Source organism: Agelaius tricolor, unplaced genomic scaffold, assembly GCF_023055355.1.
Source record: "Agelaius tricolor isolate 1412-34295 unplaced genomic scaffold, bAgeTri1.0.p SCAF_36, whole genome shotgun sequence".
Classification (NCBI taxonomy): Eukaryota; Metazoa; Chordata; class Aves; order Passeriformes; family Icteridae; genus Agelaius; species Agelaius tricolor.
In genome coordinates this window covers 1,228,339-1,249,705 of record NW_027269296.1, presented here as the reverse complement: position 1 = coordinate 1,249,705, position 21,367 = coordinate 1,228,339, and the positions used below count along the sequence as shown (strand labels likewise).

The following is a 21,367-nucleotide window of genomic DNA, read 5'->3' as shown; positions in this document are numbered from 1 at the left end:
ACAACTGTTCCAACCAACACTGAAGTAACAACACAAGGCAACAGAGACTGGAGGAGAGATCCTCTCAAGTGAAAAACAGTGTATTCAACGTGAAACATAAAAATCCTCTTGGGTTCAGTCAAAAAGAAAGGCGGTGGGAGATGCTGTAATCCCCCCACAGGCATCACTTCACACCCTCGAGCTTCACCACCCAGCCAGACTGAGGAGGGAGAGGAGATGGGAGCATGTAGGGCAGGGTTATGAGCATCCCTGTCCCTGGCTGGATCTGCCACTCCAGAGTGCCAGCAAACCCCAGCAGTGTCACCTGCAGAGGAAGGAAGGGGACACTCAGCTGGAGCTCAGCAGGCCCCCTCTGCACAGCCCACAGCCCCTGCAGGTCCCAGGAACGGCTCACGTGGCACAGGGGTGACACAGGGTGTTTGGAGGTTTGGGGTTTGTTGTTTGGGGTTTGTTTGTTGCTGATGCTTTGCCCCTGTTTGTTCAGAGCAAAGGCCACTGCGACATTTGCGTCACGGTGCCATGTGCCAGCAGCAGGGCACTGCAGCACGGCCCCTCCTGCTCGGGGGGCATCTGCTTCCCTCCCCTGCACCAACAGGATCAACACTCTCCAGGGCAGGAATCTCTGCTGGCAGCTCCTGGGCCACGTGAGCCAAAGCCTGGGGTGCTGCAAGGAGCCCAGGGCACACAACCTCCCTGCAGCCATGATCTTTTATGGAAAATCCTTGCCTTAGGATTGTTCCTCCTGAGAAGCTGAGAGGCCTCAGGAACAAAATGTACCCAATGGTTATCTGCTGCTGTGGAATGCAACAGGGGCATCTGGGATTGGGCTCATGTGGTTGTTTCTAATTAATGGCCAATCACAGCCCAGCTGTCCGGACTGTCTCAGTCAGGCACAAACCTTTGTTATCATTCTTTCCTATTCTCTTCTTAGCCAGCCTTCTGATGAAATCCTTTCTTCTGTTCTTTTAGTATAGTTTTAATATAATATAGATCATAAAATAATAAATCAAACCTTCTGAAACATGGAGTCAAGATTCTCTTCCCTCATCTTAAGGCCCCTGTGAACACCACCACACCTCCCCACTCCCCCAGCTCCTGAACAAATCCAGGCTGGCCCTTCCCACCCACAAATGCCCCCAGATGGGTCTCAGTGTGTGTTCAGTCCCTTACCCGTGTGCCTGGGGATGGAATGGGTGAGGACAGGTGCAGGACATTGTCCCGAGGCCAGAGCAGGAAGATGGCAAAGACCACTGGTCCCTTGGAGGTGTACCTGGGAGAGCAGGAGTTCAGCAGGTGAAGGGCACCAGACACAAACCTCACCTTTCCAGGCAGCACAAGAACACAACTGTGCCCTCTGTCACCACACAGGGGTCACCCACTGCCCCCAACCCCAAATTTAGGAAAAGAGGAGAAATAAACATCAGCTCAGCTGTCTGAGCAGCAGAGCCCTTACCAGACTGTGTCTGTGGTGTTCTCCACCTGCACCCTCCAAGGCTGGGATTCATAAATCGCCTCCCCATTGGTGTCCAGCCACCTCCCAAGGGCCAGGAGTCTCTCTTGGAAGATGGGGACAATCACCCCTTCTTTTGTAGGTCCCACATTGAGGAGGTAGTTGCCACCCAGACTCACAGTCTGCACCAGCTCCTGTAGCAGATGAAGCAAGATAACATTACCTTCACCTCAGACAACACAGAAACTGAGCAGTTTTACCCTCATCAGCTGCTCCAGAAGCCCCTCACTCCCAGCAATCCTCCCCCAGGCTGTTTTGATGTCAGGTTTCTCACCTCAATCACGCTCATCTCATCCATCACCTCAGGCAGGCTCATGTTGCTGCGGTAGCCCCAGGAGAGCCTGTCCAGGGAGGAGCACATCTCCCACTTGTGCTCTGGCAGGGTGCCTGGCCTGTACTTGTCAGCACAGTTGTAGAAACCCCCGTGGCGGCAGGAGCAGCCCCGACCCCAGCGATCGTTGACGACCACGGTGTCCTGAGGGAAGGAAAACAGCTCAGGGCACAGATGCCTTTGTTCTTGGGCTGTCCAGCTGGCAGCCACGCCCCTGAGGAAGCCCCTAAAAATGCCCTGTGTAATGGAAACCCTCCTGAGAAGGCTGAATCCCTCCCTCTGCTCAGGCAGGAGCTGAGGCAGCAAAGCTGAGCATCCATCAAAGGTCGGTGGAACTGTCCCAGCAGCACAGCCAAGGTTCTCTTTTTGTCAGAGAATAAAACACATTTGGCAAAAGTCAGGGAGGTTTCTGGTTTGATCACACACCCCACAGCTTCCTGCCCTTCCACACCCACCCAACGCCAGGAGGGGCAGCAGGCACTGGTACCTTGACAGGGCTGTCATTGTAGAGCCAGGCAAGGAAAGAGGTGGAATTCCAGTAGGAATCTGGAGCTTCCCAGTCCCCATCTGACCAGATCAGGTCTGGTTTGTATCTAAGGGAGACAGATGTTGTTTCATAAAGGCTCATCTGCTCCTGCCACACTCTGTTTCTTCCCCTTCCCACTGCCTGGCATTCACCAGGAGGTTTTTGCTTCATTTTCTGCTTCACACAAAGCTCTAAGGGAGGTTCTTGCAGCAGCAAAGAACAAGGTGTTGATGCACAGCTCAAAACAGAGTGCAGTTCTCCCAAAAAATCCAGAATCTGGCACCTCAAAGTGCACATTCTTGAGCTGGGACAACGACTCACAAGCCCAAGCCTTTTATTTTTGTCAGCAAGGGGAAACAAGGCAAGGATGTAAATTCCCAGTGAAATCACTTTTCTAGTCTACTAAATACTGAACAGTTTGTTCCACTTCCAGCCCCTCTGCACAAAGGCAGGATTAAAAGGAATTGCTTTTGCAGGAAAAATTTGTCCCTGCCTTATTCTACAGATTAGACCTTCCACAGGTTAAAAGTGAGCCCCTTTTCTAATTACCACAAATCATTACTGCTTAACAAAGAGAATTTTCCTCATCAAAAATCAACATTTCTCTTCTTTGCACCCACTTTGCACCTTTCTCTAGAGAACTGAAACCAGGAAATGCTGGTGATTCTGAACTGGATGTGGCTCTTACTTTAAGACAAGGTCATAAAGTTCTGGCATCGTCTTCTTTGAAACGAAGCTCTGGGTCTTGAAGTCATTTTGTTTGTCAGCGAGGTAGAGAGGATTAAACCACTCCATCAGGGAGTGATACAGCCCATAACGGAGGTTGCTGAAGGACAAAACACAGAGGGAAGAGTGAGGCTTCAGTGGGGATTGAGAAGCAGTGGAAATTAAATTACTGGCAGTATTATTTTTCATCATTTGCAAGCACTCCATTTTTCACAGGGTTTCCTGCTGTTTGTCAGGCAGAGCCAGGAGGCTTCACTGCTCTCAGAGCAGAGCTCCCTGGCAGGGCCTTACCTCTCCCTGAGGGCCTCTCCCAGCTCTCCCACCAGGTCCCGGTGGGGCCCTGTATCCACAGAATTCCAGTTCCAGGACACTGGTGACCCCCAGTTGGTGAAGCCCTCGTGGTGCTTGGTGGTCAGGACCACGTATCTGAGAGGAGAAAAGGACTTGGTTGGGATGGCAAAGGAGCAAATGAGGCATCTCCCAGCCCCACTGCAAAGCCAGTCACTAAAACAGCAAGGCACTGGATAACCACGCTGTGAGGAGCCCTCTGACACTATCCCTTGGATTTAGAAGCAAATACAAGAATAAGAGAGGCTTTCAGTGGATTTTAATGCTGGGAAAGAATGAACAGTAAGTACTTAGCAAGGACCAAGACCTGTCATCTCCTCAGCACCCCGGGCACGACCACTCAGGGATGCCCAGCACTGTTCAGGGACCCCCAATCCCTCAGGAATCCCCAGATTTGCCCCTTCCATCCCCTCAGAGACGCCTGCATCCTCTTGGGAACAGCCTCATATGCTTCCCAAGCTTTTCCATCCCCTCAGGGACCCCCGGCCACGGCACCCATCCCCTCAGGGATCCCCCATCCCCTCAGGGACCCCCGGCCATGGCACTCATCCCCTCAGGGACCCCTATCCCCTCAGGGACCCGCGGCCATGGCACTCATCCCCTCAGGGACCCCCCATCCCCTCAGGGTCCCCAGCTCCGGCCATCCCGGCGCTGACCTGGCCCCGGCCCGCTGGAAGAGCTGTGCCCACTGTCGGGGCTGGAAGTCGTGGGCGGTGAAATGAGGCGCGAACTCCGCGTAGGTGGTGCCGGGCGGGAAGCGGCGGCGCACGAAGCTCTCGTAGGCGGCATCGTGCTGGCCCTGCCAGTGCCACCAGAACCACTCGGAGCCCCAGGCCGGCACGGAGAACACCCCCCAGTGCACGAACACCCCCACCTTGGCCCGGTCGAACCAGGCCGGCAGCGGCCGCGCGTCCAGGCTGGCCCAGTCCGGGCGGTAGCGGGGCGCGGCCAGGCCCGGGCCCAGCGCGGCCGCCACACCGAGCAGGGCCAGAGCCGCCATGGCCCCGTGACGTCACCAGCGCCGCGGCTCCCCGGGGCCGCGGGTTCGAGGCTGCGGCCCGACCGCTGCCCGCGGGCACGGCGGGGAATGTCCCGGGGAGCGATGGAGGGACACCGGGGATGGCCCAAAAATCGGGCAATGTCCCAGGGAGGGATGGAGGGACACCGGGGATGGCCCAAAAATCGGGCAATGTCCCAGGGAGGGATGGAGGGATAACCCAAAAGTCGGGGAATATCTCGGGAAGGGATGGAGGGACACCGGGGATAACCCAATAATTGGGGAATACCCAATTGAGAGGGAGAGACAATACCCAATTGAGAGGGATGGAGAGACATCATGGACAACCCCAACCATCGGGGAATATCCCAGAGAGGGATGTAGAGACCTCGAGGATAACCCCAACAATCGGGGAATATCCTGGGAAGGGATGGAGGAACACCAGGGATAACCCCAACAATCCACCCTGTGCATCCCTGGAGCGGTGCCCAAACACTCCTGGGCTCTGGCAGCCTCGGGCCCGTGCCCGTTCCCTGGGGAGCCTGGGCAGTGCATCCCCTGGGACACAGGGCAGAGTGCAAGGGCCTCGAGGCCGTGCCCCAGCCAGGCTCATCCCTGTTGGAGGCATTTTGGAGCTGGCAGGAGCCCAGCTGCTCCAGGTCACCGCTGAAGGGCCCTGTCCCACTTCATTGTCCATCAGCTAAAAGTGCTGCTTTTGCGTAATTTGCAGAAAAACAACCCCAAACGAGTTCCTCATGCTCAAAGTATCTGCCCCAGTTTGGGCTTAAACTTGTCACCTGGAGAACTTTGTACACCAGGAAAGAAAAGGAAGAAAACCCTGGAAAATGGCTTGTATGTTTAATCACATAACATCCCACAAACACCTGTGTGCTTCAGTCAGTTCTCCTGAAATCTGCTGGAAGAAATGTGCTGCCTGCAAGGTGCTGTCTGCCCCAGCTCTGGCCAAGTCCTTAAGCCCAGAGCACTGAGTGCCATGTCCAGGTGACACCTGCAGGGATGGGGACTCGAAACCTCCCTGGGCACCTCCTTCCAAAGCTTTTCCATGAAGAAATTCCTGCTGATGTCCAACCTGAACCTCCCCTGGGGAGAGATTATCATGGGATCATGGAATATCCTGAGCTGGAAGGGACACCCCAAGGACCATCCAGTCCTGGCCCTGCACAGGACACCCCAACAATCCCAACCTGTGCCTGAGAGTAAAGTCTGTGCACTTCATGCCCCAGTGTTGAAGGGTGACATCAGCAGGAGCTGTCTCCCCATCACAGCTTCCCTCAACTCCCATCAGAAGAGAAAATAAAAAGAAAAGTGATCCAGACTGCTCCTTCCAGGCTGAGTGGGTGGATCTCCCCCGGTGCCTCCCTACATGGCACGAGTGTCCTCGCAGACGGTCTCTATCACCGAGGACTTGTGGGTGCTCTCTGCTTCTGGGCTCTCCTCAGGGGCCTTCAGCTGCCTCCTGAAGTGGGACAACACCCTCCTCAGGGAGGAGAAGAGCTCCTTGCTCCTCAGGGCGTAGATGATGGGGTTGACCATGGAGTTGAGCAGGCAGAGGGTGCTGCAGAAGGCGAACACCTTGCGCAGGCGGTCGCTCAGCCTGCCGAAGATGCTGTAGATCATCAGCACGAGCACGGGGGACCAGCAGAGCATGAGGACAGCCAGCACCATGGCCAGGGTCTTGGCCAGCATCACGTCCATCCTCATCCTGCTGGTTTGCCTCTCTGCCTGTGCCTGGTGCTTCTCCATGTAGGCCACGTGCTGGCGAGCCCTCCAGAGCACGTGGGCGTAGGCGCAGACAATGCAGCCCAGCAGCACCACGACGAAGCAGATCCAGCCCACCAGGTAATTGTCATCCACAAAGGGGAACAGCTCAGAGCAGGCAGAATCCAACGTGCAGCAGTTCCAGCCCAGCAGGGGCAGGCCAGCAATGATGGCACAGGTCAGCCAGAGCATGGCCAGGGCTGTCCAGGCCCTTTTCCTGGTCATCAGGAGCTTGTACTCCGAGGGCCGGCTGATGGAGAGGTAGCGGTCCAGGGCTGTGAGCAGCAGGCTGCTGAGGGAGGCAGAGAAGGAGGTGTTCACCCCTCCCAGCTGCAGCAGGAACACCTCCTTGGAGAAACCAGCCTCGTTGAACACGTGGAAGTTCACGAAGCTGCAGACAAAGATGATGCTGGCCAGGATGTCAGCCAGGGCCAGGCTGCCGATGAAGAGGTAGGAAGGCTTCTTCCTGATCCCAGGGGATGAGAAGATCAGGTAGAGCACCAGGGAGTTCTCAAAAACACACATTGTCCCAAAGAGGCCACACAGGATACCAATGCTTATTTTCTGTGCCTGCGTGCTGAGCACCATGAAGCACTCCATGGTGTTCCCGCTGCACTTGGAGGCGTTTGCAGGTATCCTGCAAGAATCCATGGTGGTTACCTGCAGCTGGGAGCTCACAGAGAGCCTGCTGCTTCCCTCTGCACTTCTTCAGGTGCTCTGGAAAAGGTGGAGGTGAAGAGGACTTAACAAGCAATACATTTACCCAAGATACTTTCTTCCCTGTAGAGGCAAGTAAGGAAAATGAAATCAGCCCACAGAGAGCTGCTTTCAGGTCCACTGCCCAACCACTGGAGCCAACTTCCATGCTTTTCCCAGCTGCTTGTTTGGCTGAGACCCATTTCCTACAGCCCAGGGGAACCCTGGCTGTACCACCTCGGTGGGACACCACAAGAGGGAAGCAGCACCCCTGAGAATTGTACAAATCCTGAGCCAGGTCTTACCACTCCTCCAGGACTCACTGCTCAGGGCCAGCAGCGCTGGAAGGGATGGCTCAGGGGACACCACAGCTGCCAAAGGCATCCCAAGGGGAGTGCAAAACTGCCACAACACGGCTTTTTCATTGCTAGCAGCCCCAGGCCAGGCTGCTCTTCCTGCCTAGGGTTAGGGTTAGGGTGGTCAGAGTGATTAATAGATATTATTAGAGATTAATTAGAGATTGATATTGGAGTACAGGTTGGACATACAAATGGAGACATGCAGGACTGAGACCACCTGAGCCTAAGAACCCCTGTCCACACCCAGAATTAGGGTAATTTCATCAACACTTTTAGCTTCAGCAGAGGTGTGATGGAAGGAAGTGCCTGATTTTACACGGGGCACATGCTGAGCTACTCTGTGCACTCTGCAGCAAGAGCTGGGTTTTCTCTACAGTTCTGCAGCTCAATTTAACCCCCTTCATCTTCATAACCTCTCCTTGAGGTGTTATTTTCTCCCATTCTTTCTGTGGATTGCACTGGTGTTTAAACCAAGTTGCGCAGCCTTGGATTTCAGGGAACAAGGTCATCGTGGACTTGTGTAAAAACACACTTGTGTAAAAACACACTACAACAAGCAGGCGAAGAGGCAGCTGTGGGGTACCCCAAACCTGCCTGGATTACAGCAAAATGCTGTGCCCAAGCCCATGGAACAGGACCCCCCTTCCCAAAAGCTTCCAGGATCCCTCATGCAGGCAATGGGATCGTGAGTTCCCTCTGCTGGAGGAGAGCACTGAGCGTTCCCTTTCCCCCAGAACAAACAATTCACTGTCCCTGCTGCCCTGGGCTCTCTTGTGAAAGAGGAAATGTCCCAAACACCCGAGGCACGGCCAGGATGTGTGACAGCCACAGAGCAAGGGAGGGCTGTGGGTTCCAGCCTCCTGTGCCCCTCTCCTGCCTGCTCTGTGAAATTCAGCTGCTGCTGGAGGTGACAGCAGCCAGCACTGCCCAGCAAACCTCAGTCCGTGACATCTCAGCAGAGATGGGTTTATAAAACATGGGTGTTTTAACTGGCCTGGGGACTTCCTTCCCCACTGATTCCCCCAACACTCATCTCTCATCCTGTGTTTCAGGAGTTGCAAAATACCCCAATGACTCGAGAGGCTGCCCAGGAGGTGACAGAGAAGAGCCCCAGCCCCACATTTGACTCCTGCTGCCTGTCAGGGCTGGGACAGTGGTGGCTGCAGGGAGTTCAGTGCAGGTTTCAGGCACAGCAGGGCAATCCTGATTTCCTGGTTGGGATTTCTTGGTGTTCCAGGCTGGAGGAGTCCTGGACTTTGGGCTGAGTGTTGCAGCAAGCTGCCCTCCTCTTACATCAGGCTCCTGCATGGGGTAACAACACAGGAGCGGATGTTGCCCTCAGATCTCAGTGCTGCTGTTTCCTGCAGCCCTTCTCAGGAACAGCTCCCAGGCAGCAGGAATTACCAACTGCTGTTATTAAACCTGACAAAACCCCTCCCTCTGGAGGGAGATGGATTTAGCAGACAGATGGACTTCTCATACAGCAGGGCTCACCAGGGACCAACTGCCTCGAGTTTCCAAACCTCCCCAGCCAAACCCCAGCATCCAAACCAAGACATTTCTTCATTAAGCAGCCTCCAGCATCACCTTGGCATCCATTACCTGCAGCCAGCATTCCCAGGACCACCATAAATCCTCAAACCTGCAATTGTGCAATATCCAACTAACATCCTTAGGAGCCTGGAAACCACTGAACACCAGGCAAGGGAGTGAAGGCAGCAAAATGCCATCCCTGATGTTATGCTGCTAGGGGAGAGAACCTGATTATAATGTTAAAATAACTTCTGTGCTGCCTGTCCTGGCCCAGCTCTCTCCACTACGCTGAAAAAACTCAGATAAGGCTCAGTTCAAAGTCGTGTGGTGGGCTCACAGCAATCAGCCAGCCCTGATCTTCCTCTTCCACATCTGTTCTGTCTCAGGCTGAATGACAAGGACAGATCTCTGCTCCCCAGACCCCCCTTGCAGCTCCTGTGTCCATGAGGGAAGCACAGAGTTGTTCCAGCAAAAGGTCTCCTCTGCACAAGCATGAAAACACAGGCAGTGCCAAGAGCTCCTCTCCTTGCACTGCCTGTCCCTCCTTTTTTTTGCTTTTTTGGCCACAAAGCTGCTTTTCCCTGCCCAGGGGACATTTTCCTCTTGTCAGATGGGCCTCTGGGTTTGTTTGACTGTGGCCTCTGCCCCCTGCCTGCCTTAGCTCCTGGGAAAAGTGCCAGCCCATATCTGGTTCCTAGGGGAGAGCTGACCTGCAGCATCCTCCATGGGACAAGTCCCACTTCCAGGGTGGAAACCCCTGTCCAAGAGCAGATCCCCACTTCCTCAGGAATTCCAGCCCCAGGCATAGCTGTGCATCATCCAGCCTGGCAAGCCCAGGGAGTCCCAGCCCCGTGGGCTGAGAGCTCAGCTCCACAAGAAAGAGCCAAGTCTGGCCCTTAGCTCCAGGGGCTGTGGCACAGAGGAGCTGAGATTCCCTGGGCTTCTGCACAGGATGAACTCTCTGATCACAGCACAGCATCTCCTGCCAGCAGGAAGGCCCAGGGTAGGGAATAATTGCCAAAATAACGTGGCCTTGCAATAGGGACCCCCCTTGGCAACAAGATCAGAGCCCCAGCAAACAGCAGGGAATGAACAAGGAGTGAGTTATCAGGAACAGAGCCCAGATCAGATACTTGGGAATGCAACATATTCCTGATGCAGCCCAATGACTGCAGAGTGAAACCTCCCCTCCCATCAGATCTGCTGCAAGCCCACTCACTCCAGCCTAACAGCTCCAAATGGCTTTGGGGGAAATTCAATTTCCAAATGAAGGAGTCCTTTTCCCTCTCAGTGCCTCGCTGTGACTGATTCCAGCTGTGGGGCTGGCAGTGCCCTGCACACAGCAGCACCAATCCTGCTCCACTTGGGATGGCTCTGCCCTCACAGAGCCACCACAGCATCCTCCTGATTAAAAAGTTATGTACCAGTTGCTTAGATAATGTAAAATTAAATTTTCCTGCTGCAATCAGCCAGTGCATTGTGCCTGCAGCACTCTGAAAGTGCTCTTGAATATTTCATGTTCAGAATATCTGAGAGTTTTGAGCTTTACAATAAAATAAAATGTCCTAAATTATTACCTACTATGAACATGTGCAGTGATTTATGCAAAAAATTGTCACTAATGCTTGCAAATTTCACTTGCTGAAGAAACAAAGTATCTTTTGCTTTACAAACATTTTAGTTTATATGTGATTTCTTGGTTTAGTTGCAGAAGTTTTTCCATTATTTTGGAATCAGCTGCTCATCCTGGTTTGTCCTGACCACATTAAATGACGTCGAGTGGAATTCCCTCCCTGATGTAAGACCTGTCTGCCTCAAATGCCACACTGAAGATTATTTGATTCTTTATCAGCTCTGCCCATTGTGACTGCCTGAGGGACAGTGAAACCCAGGATGGGTGGGTGCAGAGCAGCTGCAAGTGCAACTTTGGGCACAAAGCAGGGCAAACCAGGGCTGCTCTCACTGCACCAAAACCATCACAAACACTGAACTCAGCGTCACATCCCTGTGAGACATTTGGAAATACCTCTGCCAGAGAATCAGGGAATGCTGTGGGCTGGAAGGGACCTTAAAGCCTGTCTAGTGCCATCCTTCCACCATCCCATGTTGCTTCAAACCCCATCCAGCCTGGCCCTGAACACTTCCAGGGATCCAGGGGCAGCCACAGCCGCTCTGGGCACCCTATGCCAGGGCCTCCCCACCCTCACAGGGAAGAATTTCTTGGAACCCATTCCCCCTTGTCCTGTCACTCCAGTTCCAACATTAACAATTCCCAAAATCAGCTGCAAAGAGCTAACCCACAGCCTGCTATGAAGCACTCACCTTTCATCTCCTTAAGAAAGGATCCATCCTACAAACCAGTTTCCCAGCCTCTGTCACACATTGCCTTGCAGTTTATCCCAAAGAGCTGACAGAGAATCCCAGGAATCTCCCGTGCAGCCGAGTCTCCCCAGCCTGCCTTGTGCACGGCAGCACCGAGGGCTCTCAGGGGCGATATGAAAAAGGGCCCAGGGCTGCAGGATGCTGTGGGTCAGCAAACACAAACCACTCACCTCCCCACCGATGCTCTGGGGCTTCCCATGCCTCGGGCTCTCAGGGCAGCTGCTGCAGCTGCGGACAGCGCCTGCTTCCCTCTCCTCTCACGGCACTTCTGTTTTCCTCTGTGTTTCTTGAACCATTCTGGTTTATTCCCCTGGGTTGGAAATCCATCAGTGTGAATCCTTCCTCTGCTTCCTTGCTCTCTGTCACATTCTTTCGGAGAATGTGTGTCGGGTTTTCTTTCCTTCCTCCCTTCTCCTCTGGGTGTTGTGTTCTGCTGCCTGCTCGTGTCACATCTACAACCACCCAAACCCTCTGGCTTGCTGAAATTGGCCTCCCAGTCCCTCTCATTTCTCCTTGTAACTGCAGACTTTGAGGCAAGAGACATTCAGGTTCTCCTCCTGATTTCCCTGGGAACATGGAAAAGTACAGGGGGGAAAAAAAGCAAGGAGGCAGATGTGGAAGAATCTGGATGTACCTGGCTGTGTGCAGGTCTAAGGGCAGGATCAGAAATCTGCTGTCTGTGCCTGCAGCTCCACGAGCAGCACAAACCTCACCTGTGCCCCTGAATTTCTCTGTACACAGTCCACTCATGCCAGAAGAACGAGGTGATTTTCTCTCTTCAAGTGGCAGGAAAATCAAGGTCTTCAGCTCCACAATCTGTGTGGTCAGGAAGGACCCAGGGCTGCAGAGGCTGTGGTGCTGCTGTACCTGCTCCCATCCATCCATCCATCCATCCATCCATCCATCCATCCATCCATCCATCCTTCCTCCAGTGACCACTTCCCCCTCGGCTGGGCTGGGCTGTGCTGTGCTGGTGCCGCTGGAAAGCAGGGACAGCTTTCCCTGCTGGGTGACACCTGGGATGGTATCACCGGTCAGGGGGGACAGGCAAGCTGGCCCCAAATCCCAAAGGAGTTGGCCGCATTGTGGCTGGATGTGACCATCCAGGCTGTAGTGAGGACCTTGGAGGCGAAGCAAGGACGTGATCCTTAACCCTTGGCTGCTCCTTACCTGGCTCTGCCACCCTCAGAGCCACCCCACAGCCCCATCCCAGCCCCAGCAGCGCGGTTCCCCAGCTGGGAACTCGACTTTCCCTCCTGCTGGGATCCCAGTTCCCTCACTCGGTGGCATCACCAGCGGTTACACCCCGTCCTCTCCAAACCCCGCTTTGCCTCCTCGCCCTCGAGCACCGCGTGCGGCTCCGGGGTTCGGCAGCGGCCGCCGGAGCTCAGCGGTGCTCGGCTGCCCTCTCCAGGGAAACCCGGACAGCGCCCGGGGAAAGCTTGAGGAGGAGGCAGAACCGGGAACTCGGCGCTTCCTCCTGGCCCCCGGCCGGGAAAAGGGGGTTCCCTTTGCCCCGGCTCTGCAGCCCCGGGGCTGGGAGGGGGTCTGGAAACCACAATAACCATGAGAGGCATCACGGGCTGGGATGGAAGCACAGGAGATGATGGTTTGTCAGCTCTGTCCTAAAAAATAATTCTTCCATTCTTGTTTCCAGGAACTGAGAAATTTTGCAGGAGCCGGTGCAAGATTGTAAAGAGCAGGTGAGAAACAGAAAGATTATTTATGCTGGTCCTGAGTTCCAACAGCAGCACCTAGCTCCAAATCATTCCCTGCTCTGACACAGCTTCACATCCAGCAGCATCCTGTGAAACATGCACCCAAGTTTCCTCTGTCTGCAGGGAGAACTGTTGTGTCACAGGAAAGATATATTATTATGGCAGCACAGTTAGAAGCTTTTGAATTGACTCTGATTTATAGCAAAAATTGTCCTGCCAGACTAAAGGAAAACCATCAGAGCTGATTGTTGTAATGTAAAGGGTTTTTGCTGGAATAACCCTGCTTTGGGAACAGCCCCATGCTCGGGGTTGAAGCAATGCTTCAAGGAAAGGGACTGTGAGCCTGGTATCGTTCAGGAGTGCAGGAGTTTCTGTCCCCAGAGCAGAGTGAAGAGCCCTGGGGCTGTGCTGGGACACTCAGACACCAGCCCCTGCTGGAAGGGTGTCCGTGCTCTGTGGGAGGACAGGGATTGCTCCTCTTCCTCTGACTGTTGTGTTTGCTGGGCTGAATTTAAAAACTGGGTGGTGCAGATAGGGCTGAGGGTCGGGCACTGCTCACCTTGATAAGGTGTGACTCAGAGAGCCACGGTGAGTGACTCTACTGCACTCATAGGGAAAATGCTCAGAAAAAACCCAACCCATCTTTACTGCCGTGTCTAGCACAGCTCCTGAGAGCAAACAGGAGTTTGGGGCTTGGCTGGGGGATTCTCCTGTGCACAAACACCTCTGCTGCTCTCGTGGAGGGAGGAGGGTTCAGGTAGAACTGTTTTCCCTGCTGACAGGACGTGAACCAGGCATATTGATTTACATGGGCTGAAGGTTCCTGCAGGGCTCTGTGACTCAGAGCCGGTGTGGGTTCTGAACGAGGAGCTGTTGAGGCAGAAAACAGGGCGTGACTGGGCAGTCGTGCCTGGATGTGTTTGTTTTCCAGAGTGGGAAAAGCTGTCAGCTGTGACAAAGCTGCTTCAGCACAAGCCCTTTACACCCCCCGGGCTCGGGCTTTGGCTGAGAGCTCTGTCGGTGTCCAGGGGGGTTTCACTCCTGCTGCTGTTTGCTGGGTGCTGTGCACACCCCACACACCAACGCACAGTGCAGGGCTGGATGTGATCTCACACTCACGAGGTCCAGCAGTGCAGAGGATGGAACTCGTGTTCTGGAGCTGATCTAACTCAGGTGCTGGTGGACACCACCTTAATTCACGTCTAAAGCGTATATCAATATACTTGTAATGAGATTTAAACAATAAAAATGTGTAGTTTTATCACACTGTTTGGGTTCTTGAGCCTCTTCTCTATTTACCCTGCAGAGGTTCAAATGTGTGCTCAGTTCCTGTAGCTCACTGCTGTGAATATCCTGAGCTTCATTTAATGAACACGGGTCCTCTGCCAGGCAGAATAAAGGATATTCTAAACATTACTGTACACCCAGTGCTTCCATGCAGATTTTAAAGAAAACACAAGCTCACACGTTTCCCTCATAAGGAAACTTAGATTAACAATCTGGTTAATGTTTGGCTCAGGTGGAAACGTCTAACGAGTTTCAAGTGTGTCATGGGGCTCTTGGAGCCACAAAATGTAAACATCTTGGGTTTACTGAAAGTCACCCACTGCCGGAAACTCGTCACTGTGAAATAAAACTGGGGCAATGGTTCACTATTGATTTAACAAATGAGTCATCCGTGCTGCAGACTTCCTGCAGCATCCACGCTCAGCAGCTCCACTGAAACACTCGGCCAGAGTGTGTGTGTGTGCTGAGATCCAGCTCAGCCACAGCTGGGAGCATCTTAATTTGGGGCTAATGAAGCTCTGGAGGCTTTGTCTTCACTGGGACTTGCTGGTTGGGGCAGTGCCAGCACAGATGGAGCTGCATCCCTGAGCTGGATTAATGTTTGCTCTGAGAGGGAGTGGAGGTGCTGAGTGAAAAATAAAAGTGGCTGGGGAATTCCTTGAGGTGCTGTCACTGTGGCAGCAGGAGCGTGGTGGGGAGCTGAGGAGGATTTGGGTAACAAAGCTCCCTGGGAACACAAGGGAAGCTGGGATTTATTGCAGCCATCTTTGGACTGCCTGGAGGGAGTGGAATCATCCAGACAGGGCAGACACTTGCACAATAGAAAACTCCTGCCTGTGCTGTGTGCAGGTTACGAGAGGATGCAGTGGAGGTCACTGAGTCTGTGGCACCACGTGTCACAGCAGGGTGGGTTTGGAAGCACTGTCCTGTTCCAGCAGCGTTTGAGGGTTCTGCCTCTGGAACTGGGTCTGCAGCACCTGCAGGGCTGCAGGACATCAGGGTGAGCACAGCACGATCCTGGAGGCAGCTACAGCATCCCAGCCTGCCCATGAGTACCTGAGGTCGATGTAGTGTCACATGCCTAAGAGTCACAGATGTTACATCGAGACCTTTGAAAAGGAAGGGGGTTTAAAAATCAGCATTTGAAGGAGTGAAGTCGCTCCTGTTGAAGGAATCTCGGGTGGTGATGATAAAGGATTGAGACAGAACCTCAGGGTTCAGTCTGTGCTGAGTCTTTAGGATGCAGCAGAACTCGAGTGCTTCTCTCTGTGTTGTGATTTCCACAGCCCTAGGAACATCTCCTTTCCTTCCACTGCAGGGGAGGAAATCAGCCCAGGGCTCTAACAGCTGAAGGGTGAATCAGAACTTTGGAAGCTGGACTTTGTGGTGTTTGGGGTATTTGTCCCTTTGATTTAAAAAATACCCTCGTGTTCCTGCTCGGCCTCCAAATGACTCCATTTGTTTCAGTGGAACAGTTCCTGCACAAATACAGGAACGGCTTATCACTGACATTTCCTGCTCCCCCAGGCTGAATGTGTCAGCCTGACCCCGAAACCAGCTCTGAAAGACAAGATGTTTCTTTAATTATCTCAGAGATAGTGAGGACAAACAGCCAGACCTTGTGTCATCCTTGTTCTGAACTGAAAAGTACACGCTGTTGTGCTGCCCAGACAAGAGCAGAACATTTGCAGCCTGCAAAATGCTGTTTCTCAATCCCACTGACACGTCCTGGCTTGAGAACCTCCACACGCTGGGGTGAGATCGTGCTTTAGCAGAAATAAACACACCAGAGATAGAAACAAAGCAAAAATCTGCCGATGTGCATTGGAGGAGAGCTGTTAATTAACGAGTGGAATTTCCAGGCTTACAGCAGATATTGTTGTCTTCCATGTAAAGGCAAAAAAAGCTGCTATAAGGACCTCAGCTATTACATTGTGCCAAGAAATCCAAAGCAAAGGGAGAAAAACAAATTAATTTCAGCTGGCTTTGTTCTAACGTACAATAAAGAACAGGAACAAAGGTCTGGGCTTAGGTATGTCAACACATCTTGTGTATTAAAAAATATGCTGGCTTTTTAAAGAACTTCAGGATGAATACAAACTTCTGTTAGAGTCTTTCCCTTGTCCTGGGTTGGGTCAGAGCCGTGTAACACCAGGTCAGTAAGGAAACAGTTTTGTTTTAGGGATAAAACAGGATTTTTTCCCTTCTGTAGTTAAGAATGCAGGGTTACTCAATTAAACCAGGGTGTTTACTTCAAAATAAAAACTCTGAATGTTCATCTGTTGGTTTTAAGTACTGCCCTGACTTGGTGGGGTTGGAACTGAACTTGTTCTTTTCCACTTTCTTTGAAACTTCTTTTTTTCAGCCTTTAATGTGGTGCACAGTGCTAGACTGGCCTCACAGTGGTGGGCAGGGAACAGTCTCACATGTGTGAATTTCTTATGTATACCTAATTTTTAATCATTCTACACATGGCAAAGTGTAGGTTTTTTCTTTGAAACGATCCTTTGAGGCACAGTAAGAGAATGTGAATATAAACACAAACTGCAGCCACTGGCAGGGGCTCCGCATACCCACAGCTCTGTTTTAAACCTGGGAAATCTTTTCCCTGTCTTTGGACCTGAAACATCGCTCTACATCATTTTCAATACTTTAAATTTAAACATTAAATAGTTTAACAAAATGCAGGCTGGGGAATGGGTACAACACACCCGACACCGTCCATTTAACACCAGAGCGCTGCGGCCATCTCCGGGGGGCCGGATTTTACTCTTTGTTCGCTGAATCCCTTCTCTCGACGCCCCTCGCTCGCACAGCCGGGTGTTTTTTGTGCGTTTCTCTTTTTTGTTGTTGTTAATTATTTCACCTCTTTGAAGCCCCCAGCGGCAGCTGGCGCGGGCGTTCCCCGCGATGTTTGTTGTGCTAATTCGCGGGCGGGGCGGGGCTGGCAGCGGGGCCGGGGGCTGTGGCGAGGGGTCGGAGGGGCCCGCGGGCGGTGCCGGGCGGCGGGGCCGGCCCGGGCGGGACAAAGAGCGGCGGCCGCTCCCGCGCTGCCCTCCGTGAGGGGATTCAAATGGCGGCCCCGCCCGCCCGCGCGCCACGGCCCCTCTGCCCCGGGCCCGCCTGGCAACAGGCGGGGCTTGGCTCCCATTGGCGGAGCGCGCAAGGGGCGAGCTCCCATTGGCTGCGGCCCCGCGGCCCCGCGGAGGAGGGAGGAGGGAGAGGGTGTTAAACGGCGCAGGACGCGGCCGCCATTTTGTGAGGGAGAGTGAGGGGCGGCGCGGAGCGGAGCCGAGCGAGCTCTGGGGGCGGGGGTCGGACGGTGACGGCGGAGCAGCGCGGGGTCGGTTCCCGGAGGGCCGTGTGTGTGTCCGTGCTTGTGGGAGAGCGGAGCGGACAGAAGTCGGTAAGGGCGGAGCGGTGCGGGAAGGGCCGGGCGCGGCCGCCGCCATGTTGTGCTCCGTTGTTGGGGAAGGGGGAACGGGGGGGTCCCGGCTCCCCCCAGGTGTCGGTGAGAAAAGGGAGAAAGTTCGGAGGCGAAGAAGCTCCGGTCAGCGGGAGTAGAGGGCAGCTGGGCCGGGGCCGGTGACGTTATCTCGGCTCTTGGTTTCAGTCCAAACAAGGCGGAAGCTGGAAATGGAGATGGGCGGCTCCACTGGAGCTCTGGGAGGGATGGGCAGGGGGCTGCTGAGTTTGGGGAGCGACAGGAGCTGAACAGACTACAGTGCGTCAAGATTAAAATCTCAGAGATCCCAGGAAAGACCAGCCATGAGTAAAACAGGAAATTAGTGTAAGAGTTATTAAGGAATTACTTGGCTAACGAAGATTAAAGAAACAGCTGACAGAGACAAATGGAGCTCTGTAATGGCTGGGGAAGGTTTGGGCACTGTGTGGGCAGTTCCTGTATTGTCCCAGTTCCCAAAGTATTTTAAATTGTACTTTATCCCTTTCGTTTTAGTAGGGAAAAAGTAAAGTTCTTGTTTGTCTGTTAAAATGCTTTGTAAGACAGAGCACGAGCAAAATGTTACTTGGGATATGCTAAATATGGTCGTGAACTTTATGTAAGTAGGGAAAGACAAAGCTGTGTCTTTTTCTTTGGGTGGGGTTTTGGGGTTTTGTTAGTAGGATGTTGTCGTCTTTAACATATAAACAGAACAGCAGAGTCTGAATTATTTCCGCTTGCCCTTCTTTCCACCCCGAACTGAAACAACTGTTTCCATAATCTGGATTGAAATTTTTTTCTCGTTTCTGCAGCAGGACTTCTCCCTTGGAGCTTCTGTGCCGAGAATCCGATGTTGGGCTCGGCTCCCTGGCTGAAGACAGCAGATCGGCCCATGAGAACTTCTATTCCCAGCCAAAGGAAGGAGTCCAGCACAAGGCAGCACCTCTTCTTTCAGGCTTGGAAGCAAGAAAGGGGACAAGAGTTGGAGAGTGTGGAATCGGAGAAGACCACTGAGAGGTAAATGGAGGTGGGAGAGGGGAAATAAACGTTGCAGGAGAGCCAGCAGGGAAGTGCTGAAGGCTGGACATGGGCTTTGGGAATTGCATGAAATCTGCTCCACTTGAGGTGCTTTTCGGCTCATTTTGAGTTTATCAGAGCAATTTACACTTACCAGGAGTTTGGGCAGTGGCCTTATCAGTGCAAACTTTGCCCAGTCTTAAGGTGCTAACAGGCTGAATTTAAATGTCTCCAGCACTCAATATCGACTGATAAAATCTGGCTCTGCCTTTTCTGACCAAGGTTTTGTCAGTCCCATTCCTTCAGTTAGACCTTTTCTGAGGAGAGGCGTGGTGTGTTTAGAGCCAGTTTTGGTTAGGTTGTTTTTTATCCCTTTGCTTGAAATCTAAACATTCTCTGTTATACTTTGTTTTAAATGAAAGAGTAATAAAGACTTATCCTGACTCCTCTTGTTTTTCCAGGTGACATTTAAGTTGAAGATGGGCGGTGGAGAAAGATACAACATTCCCGTTCCCCAGTCCAGAAACACCACCAAGAACCATCAGCAACTTAAAAACAGGCAGAAGAGCAAAGACCCCAATTCTCAGATGAAAACCTACGCGAAGAAGGAAAGAGGCCACGGCTGCAGCTCCTCTCCTGGTGCATGGCAGGCCATGCAGAAAGGGGGGAAGAACAACGTTCACTTCCCCAAGAATCCCAACTGGAATGCTGCTCTGTCCAATCACAACCTGTTGTTCACCCCTCAGAGCAACCAGAACTATGCTGGAGCCAAGTTCAGCGAGCCACCCTCCCCAAGTGTTCTGCCTAAGCCACCAAGCCACTGGGTACCTGTTTCTTTTAAACCTTCTGATAAGGAAATAATGACATTTCAGCTCAAAACCTTACTGAAAGTCCAGGCCTGAGGTGTAACTTGTGTGATTTTCAGAAGTGATTTCAACTGTCAGGGTTTCAGATTTGAGCATTGTTATTCCAAACTCCAGGTGTGCCAGGACCAGGTGTTCTTGCTGCATGTAGTTAGTCACTTGGAGAGGGGTGAAAGTTTACATTCCCCTCATCTTTTACCTCAAAAGTTCAGTGCTGTGTTCACCTCACTGTGAAATAGATATTTTCTTGTAAATCAATCAAATCCTGAGCAGTCACCATTTACTGTATTTAAGAATAAATGGGACTGTGTGCCAAAATTGGAATTGTGGCTTTGAATTGTTAGAAAACCACCTTTTACCTAACTTAATGCAGCATGAACTGAAAATAAAAACGCACTGAAAACTTTAGTCAGGTGATTTGCTCCTTTTCAGGCTGGTGTGAGATTTGCTAAACACTCTGCAGAGCAGAAACCTCCACCTGGGCACCCGGGGAGGCACAGCTGATCCCTGCCCTGCCCTGGGAGCTTTAGTGGCACTCCTGCAGTGGTGGGTGAGCGTTTCAAGCCCCGACTCCCATCTGGAATGTTCTGGAAGGGTGTGGAAGAACTCCCCGGGCAGACCCAGCTGTGCTTCCCAGGAATCTCCACGAGTGCCAACTCAAGACCTTGCATTGCCCCAGGTGACTGCCAAGAAAGCTCCTCCAGATCCTTTGTGTGCCCACTGCACTGAGGAGTTCCAAACCACATTTTTCTATTAGTTTTTATAAAAAAGGTGGAGTAGTTCCATAGTTTGGTGTTAAATTGGTTCCCCTGTAACAATGAATAGTTTGGGGCAGGTGTTAGATGTTCTCACAGGGAAGACAGAGCCATGTAAATACATGTAAAACATTGTAGCATATGTAAATTTCTGCTGGGCTTTCCTGCACAGAAGTATTTTTAGTACAAAACTGCTGAATGTAAGATGACCATGTTGAGTACGTGGCCTGGTTTAAAAAAATGATATTTTGTTTAAAAAAAAAAATTAACAAAAAAAAAAGACATTTGTGGCTGTGCCCTTGCACTTCACATGCAATGAATATGCACATTGTATTTGGTTCTGATCTCTTTTTTTTTTAAGTAAAATCAGTGCAAAAAATGCTTATTTAGATTTTTTTTTAATTAAAGAAAAAAAAAAACTTAAAAAAAAAAAAAAAGCTGCTGGAGTTTCAGATCCCAGATCCTCCTGTTGTGAATGTGTAGGAGAGGAGTGTGTTCAGTGATGAAAAAACCACTGAAGTGTTCAAATCAAGTGTTTCACAAGAAATGCAAATGCCTGGGTTCAGGTGCTGGATAAAACTGAAGGATTGGAATCATTCTGTGTTTCTGAAATGCATCAATGCTCTGTAAAACAACATTTTGTCCCAGTCTGCTGCAATCCCTCGGCAGAGGGGCAGGGCAGGTGGCTCCTGAGCTGTCACCTCCAGCAGGATCAGCTGAGGGTGACAGCTCAGGAGCAACCAGGCTTCTTTCAAAAGACAAGGATTTACTAAAAAAACCAAAGTGCTTTAATTTGAACGGGCCTTTTGCAGATTGTGAAATGTTTGGAGGTGTCTTTCTGTACATTCCAAATGCAGTGGCAGCTGAGCTGAATGTTTACAAAATTATTGAAAATTCTTGCTCCAAATCACACGGAATTGGCAGTCTCTAAACTTGTGTTGTGACCTGGACCTTCACCAGAGTCTGAGCTGTATCCCAGTTAATTATCTATTCTCTACTTCAAATTGTCAATTACTGATGATGTTTGTACAAATTGGAAACAAAACATAAATAAACTTTTTTTTTACCCCCTAAAAGCATTCCTTTGTTTTCAGATGG

At 51.9% G+C, this 21,367-nt stretch overlaps 3 protein-coding genes across 4 annotated transcripts; 1 reads left to right on the top strand and 2 right to left on the bottom strand.

Moving 5' to 3' along the window:
- Positions 1–64: 64 nt before the first annotated feature.
- FUCA1 (alpha-L-fucosidase 1) lies at positions 65–4,484 on the bottom strand. Its single transcript, XM_071453148.1, has 8 exons — positions 4,098–4,484; positions 3,385–3,519; positions 3,056–3,193; positions 2,329–2,434; positions 1,785–1,985; positions 1,454–1,644; positions 1,171–1,270; positions 65–304 (listed from the first exon to the last, which is right to left on the bottom strand). Exons 1-8 carry the CDS (start codon positions 4,439–4,441, stop codon positions 164–166), a joined length of 1,356 nt encoding a protein of 451 aa, XP_071309249.1. The 5' UTR covers positions 4,442–4,484; the 3' UTR covers positions 65–163.
- Positions 4,485–5,282: 798 nt separating this feature from the next.
- Positions 5,283–12,469, bottom strand: CNR2 (cannabinoid receptor 2). Its single transcript, XM_071453035.1, has 2 exons — positions 11,358–12,469; positions 5,283–6,934 (listed from the first exon to the last, which is right to left on the bottom strand). The coding sequence occupies exon 2, from the start codon at positions 6,866–6,868 to the stop codon at positions 5,819–5,821; it is 1,050 nt and encodes a 349-aa protein (XP_071309136.1). The 5' UTR covers positions 6,869–6,934; positions 11,358–12,469; the 3' UTR covers positions 5,283–5,818.
- A 4,968-nt stretch (positions 12,470–17,437) lies between these two features.
- Positions 17,438–21,345, top strand: PNRC2 (proline rich nuclear receptor coactivator 2). 2 transcript variants are annotated; one of them, XM_071453450.1, is made up of 3 exons: positions 17,438–17,598; positions 18,450–18,651; positions 19,113–21,345. In XM_071453450.1, the coding sequence occupies exon 3, from the start codon at positions 19,131–19,133 to the stop codon at positions 19,551–19,553; it is 423 nt and encodes a 140-aa protein (XP_071309551.1). In that variant the 5' UTR covers positions 17,438–17,598; positions 18,450–18,651; positions 19,113–19,130; the 3' UTR covers positions 19,554–21,345. The 2 variants fall into 2 exon arrangements, with proteins under 2 accessions (XP_071309551.1, XP_071309550.1); XM_071453449.1 differs by having other exon boundaries at positions 17,440–17,598; positions 18,447–18,651.
- The last annotated feature ends 22 nt before the right edge of the window (positions 21,346–21,367 follow it).